At 44.8% G+C, this 5010-nt stretch overlaps 1 protein-coding gene across 1 annotated transcript in view; it reads right to left on the bottom strand.

Annotated features, from left to right (window-relative positions):
* Positions 1-1365: 1365 nt before the first annotated feature.
* ncoa1 (nuclear receptor coactivator 1) overlaps positions 1366-5010 on the bottom strand; it is a 42244-nt gene continuing 38599 nt past the window's right edge. The window contains 4 exon segments of the mRNA XM_017302114.1: positions 1366-2940; positions 3556-3745; positions 3827-3989; positions 4574-4979. Of these exon segments, the coding sequence (XP_017157603.1) occupies positions 2761-2940; positions 3556-3745; positions 3827-3989; positions 4574-4979 (939 nt within the window). The 3' untranslated portion in view covers positions 1366-2760.

The raw sequence follows: 5010 nt of genomic DNA, 5'->3' as shown, positions 1-5010 counted from the left end.
TGAATTTAAATGAAATCTTTTAAAAACACAGAAAATATARATTAATCTCTGGGTGACATCTGGAAAACCATTAACGTGTTCCCCAGTTACTAGCTTCTTTTTCGTTAAATAAAACGAMGCATTAATTGGATGAAAAATTAAGTAGGGATCAAATGCRATTTACCTAAAAAGTTATTTTGTCKGGTAATCAGTAGCTGCGTTTCCATTATAAATGTGCGCAAAACTTTCTAAATATTCCGCTAATGGTCAAAAAACACAATYTTGCAAATGCCGTGTTTCTATTAAATGAGAAACGCAATTTAAATCACATGTGAATAATTATATTACAAGATAAAACCCTGACGCCATTTCTCATCTAGGACTAGAAGAGTCCAATTTTAGCTCGAGTTCAGAGTTTCCTGTTTATTATTCATCAATATAAACACATCTGAGGTAAAACATTGATCGATATTAATAAGTCTATTTCATCCCCAAAAATGGTCAAAATTTGAACACAAACAGGAACATTTCTGTTGTTTTGCTGAAGACAAACAGTGCAAAGTGATTTCCACATCACACAGCATCGCTGGAGGAGTTAGCAAGTGGAATGTCGACTTGAAATATGATCGTTATGTAAGTTTTGCATAATATTTCAGGGTTTAAAAGCTGCAATTCACCTAATTATCATCGGAAATAAGTTGGAATTGGAGTAAAAGTTTATTTTTTATCGGGTGAAYGTGACGCCTCTCACCTCCAATCCRTCGGGAGAGAAAGGAAGAGAAACAACAATTCACTCATTTTCCACTGGATGATTCATTTCAGTACAAARCGAAAACTGCATTTTGTTTTCCTACTTCTGCARCAATTTAGCATATTTAAAGGCAAACGACGTCTCAGCAGGGATGGTTTTATACAACAAAAAGTGGATTTTCTTCCTTATTTTCAATCCTTATAAGATGTTTGTTACGACTTTGAGAGACAGTGTATGACCGATCAACAGTAGTCAACAGAAAACTGTACATGTGAGCAGCCAGCGGAGTGACGTCATCAGAGGCGGAGGGAGAGGAATTCCCGATTGGATGAAGACGGTTTAACCAGGAGGAAAGCTCCATTCGAATTCCTGACATCTTTAATCACCAATCACAAATCTTTGTTAGGAAGTTCTAACGCTAAAGCCTCTACTTAAATTTCATTATATACGGGAACAATAACGGAAAGCGCGTCATTTGCTGCGGCACGGGGCAGCAAACGACGCGACTTGAGCTATTATCATAATTTTTATACAATGGTTACAAACAAATGTGCTGTTTTTTGTACAAAAACAGGAGAAAGCAAAAATAAAAATGGCTAACTAGCTCCCTGGAAAATAAAACTATTTATGTTTGGAAAAAAAAAAAAAAAAAAAAGAGAGAAAAGGGAGCCACTAATATCTAATTTTCTCCAAAGTCAAATCGCTTAAAATTTCACATTTTTAGAAGCTGGAATAACTTCCTCCTCCACTGCAACATGTAGCTGTGTCACAATATGTCAAAATAAAATCTCAAAAATGAGCAGACATTATTAGAACTTGCTTAAATCTAATAAAAACAAACAAAAATAAATGGATCGAATCAAATTATACACGTTTCTTTTTCTGAGTATTCAATTAATTACATTTCTTTTCATCTCAAAAGGAAAGCAGTTACAAGATAATAGGTTAGCTCACCCCAAAGTCTCTGTCCTTCTGTAATGTACAAATACTACCCGCCTGCATGATGCACGTGGCAAACAACACTGATAGGCTGAGAGGAACCGTGAAGACAAAGAGAACGAGAGGAGGAGAGGAAGAACCCTGCCGGGCTTCTGGATTCACATCTGCTGAGGTGAGGCTAAAATGTGACGGACAGGACAGTTAAATAATCATAACAGTCTGTTTTTATACTCTGACAGAAATAAAAAATAAAGAAAGACATCTAARTTCAAAACTGAGCAGCATCCCCTCTGACTCCCATCCATCTGTCCGTCCCGGTTGGTGTCAAAGCTTGTTCTGGAGGTCGTGATGATGATGATGATGACGGAGAGAGAGCAGATTTTTTTTTAAACAACCCAAAACATAAAAAAATAAAACCAGACTAGAAAAAAAAAAAAAGAAGAAGCAGCAGAGCTTGGGAGAAACTCGCACTTCCACCAGGCACTGCAGCAGATAGAGAGGACCAGAACCAGAACCAGCTGATCCTGAGCTTCTATCCCACAATGCCGCTGAGGTCTGAAACCTTAACATTCCCACATCGCTGAGAGAGAAAGAGACGAACAGAAACGACACAAACAAAGGGAGATCAAAAGCCAGAGGTGCTGCTGATGTGCGGGCGTTCGCGCCATCAAGACAGAAAAGAAAGAGAGAAAGRAAGGAGGAAATAAAGAAAGAGGAGGTCGGCCCTGATTCGACAGTGACGAAAACTTGGCAAATCTACAATGACGTCGCAGTTGTTTTGTCTTGGGTCAGGAAGCAGGAAGTAGGTCACCGAGAAATGAGCAGCAAGACAACACTGCCTTTAATAGGCTGAGGCAGACAGACAGGTTGTCAGACAGATTAGACAGGCAGGTTTAAATAACACCGCTGCTCCTTTAAGTTCTGGCCCGGTGAAGTGACCAGGCCCCTCCACCGACACCCGCCGACTCCGTCCGTCTGTCTGTCCGACAGGTGAGACGGAGACAGCGATGGGTCTGGTGCGCCGGCCTCCAAAGCAGCGGCGGTAAAGAACAGTGGGAGGGAGCAGGAGAGCTGACGGGATGGGGCGGGCGTCACTCAGTGAGGAGCTGCTGGAGGAGGCTCTTCTGCTGGGCCTGGCTGGTCTGCGAGCCCTGGGGAACGGGGCCCTTCTGGGGAGCCGCGGCCCCCATCGAGCCCTGGTTCAGGTAGGAGTCGCTGCCGACGAGGTTCACCGTGCACTGGACGTCAGCAAACACCTGRACCTGCTGCACCTGCAGACACCGGCGCAAAGAGCTGAGAAGGAGGCTTCATGGATGGACGAGGACGTTCACACCATCATCATATCCCCTACTCCAACGTCTCTCTGCCCAGACAGACATTTAAGGAGGGGCAGCAAAAGTAGAGCTAGMTAACAACTGATGCYATCATCAAGGACATGCTACTATTGCATTTCGCCTCTGCTGCCTGGATATTATGAAATACTTTTTAATTTGAGTTGACCACATCCCCTACTCCAACATCTCTCTGTCCAGACAGAGACTTAAAGAGGAGCAGCAAATCTAATGCAGTGGATTATCAGTGCTTGCCAACAACTGATGGTSTCATCCAGACTTGTTAAATATCGTCAACGCTGCTCTGAATTTGAGCTGCTAGCATGTCATCACAGTTACGAACTCTAAGCGTTGCTACGACTCCTCAGTCAGAGTCGTAGCAACGCTGATCGCAGCACAGCTTCACCATCTACAACCACTTTTTGAAGATACTCCAATGTTATGAGTTACAACGTTTAATTTCCAACTGGAATAAATTATGTATTTTCGAAACTGAACTGACCGTATCCCCTACTCCAACATCTTTCTGACCATCAGCGTGTTGGTCTCACCAACCTGCTGGTCGCTGCACACTGAGCCGACGTTGTTGAGGTTACTGTTGCTCATGCCAACCGCCTGTCCCATGGGAGGTAAAGAGCTGACGCCGCCTGCGCCTCCAGCCATGGAGACGGTGATGCTCATGTTGTTGTACACCCCCTGCTGGCCAAACGCCTGTCCTGCACTCTGTCCTGACTGACTGAACAGGCTGCAGGAGAAGAAAGGAGTTCAGACCCAATGAAGCTATAAATTCATGAGAAAAGCATCGATAATGAGAGCGAGTCCTTACCCGCCCAGGCCTGTCTGCTGCCAGCTCTTCATGTCTGGTGACTGGTAGCCAGGAGTTGGTGCCTGCTGAAGCAGGGGACTCTGGGAGGTGGAGTTCTGAGGTGATAACAATGGGCTTGTGGGGCTCATCTCAGGAGGAAATGGGGGGTCTTGTTGCACCGCAGCTGTGGAAAAGAAACAGTTTCATCACAAAACTGGAATCCAGCCGTTTATATAAACTATATCTTTATCGTTTCTGGAACTTATTTCTTTTCTTTTAAGATATATTTCCATCTCAAAGTATCAAAACATTTTCAGAATCAAAGTGTAAATGCAATATTTAACTTTTTAAGACATTTAAAAGCATATAAGGCTGTAAATCTAGAAGCTGAAGAAACATGAAATGTGAATGGAGAGATGCAAAAAGTGCTCAAACAGAGGAATAGATGAATGGACAAAGTATAGATAGAAGGACATGAATGTTGGACAAAAGGAAAGAAAGATATGAATATCAGAAAAAAGAAAGCAAGAAAGACAAATATTTGACAAAGGAATCGAAAGGAACACATGAAAATTGGACAAAAGGGTTGCTAGGCGACTACTGGACAGATGTACGTTAGACGATGAAGGGATGAATGAAGCGATGGATGGATGGATGAAATGGTCTGTAAACCATCTTTTCCCCCCATGTTTTGTCTTCAGACCTTAACCCTACAGATGAACCCTGAACTCTCAACTTGTTCTAATATCCCAGCTTCCTTGAACTCACCAGACCCTCCAAACTGCTGAAACAGCCCCTGCTGCATCGCCGGGTTCCCGGCGCCGTCAAACTGGCCCTGTAAGCCACCCAGCAGCGCCTGGTTGCTCAGGGGGCCCCTGGCGGACATCTTGGTGTCCAACGGGGCCCCCGGCGCGGCGCTGAAGTGACTCGGTGAGGTAGGGGTGCTGCCCGCCATCGGGGCGAACCCCGGCGGGAAGCTGAACTGCTGCTGAGACGTCGTCGGGGGGCCTTTGGGTGCCCTGGGGGTTCCCGGGCCCCCRGCCGGMGCGCCCGCCACCATGTTCTGTCTCATGAGCCTGACCTTGTGCTGGAGGAGCTGCTGCTGCTGCCGGTGGTGGATGCTGTAGAGTTCCCTCTGACGCTGCGCCAGCATCTGGGCGTTCAGCGGCGGCTGCTAAAGCAATTTGCAACACAACAAATTCAGC

The sequence above is a fragment of the Poecilia reticulata genome, linkage group LG21, assembly GCF_000633615.1.
Source record: "Poecilia reticulata strain Guanapo linkage group LG21, Guppy_female_1.0+MT, whole genome shotgun sequence".
NCBI lineage: Eukaryota > Metazoa > Chordata > Actinopteri > Cyprinodontiformes > Poeciliidae > Poecilia > Poecilia reticulata.
The sequence above is the reverse complement of the archived record's forward strand: the minus strand, read 5'-3'. Positions and strand labels throughout refer to the sequence as shown.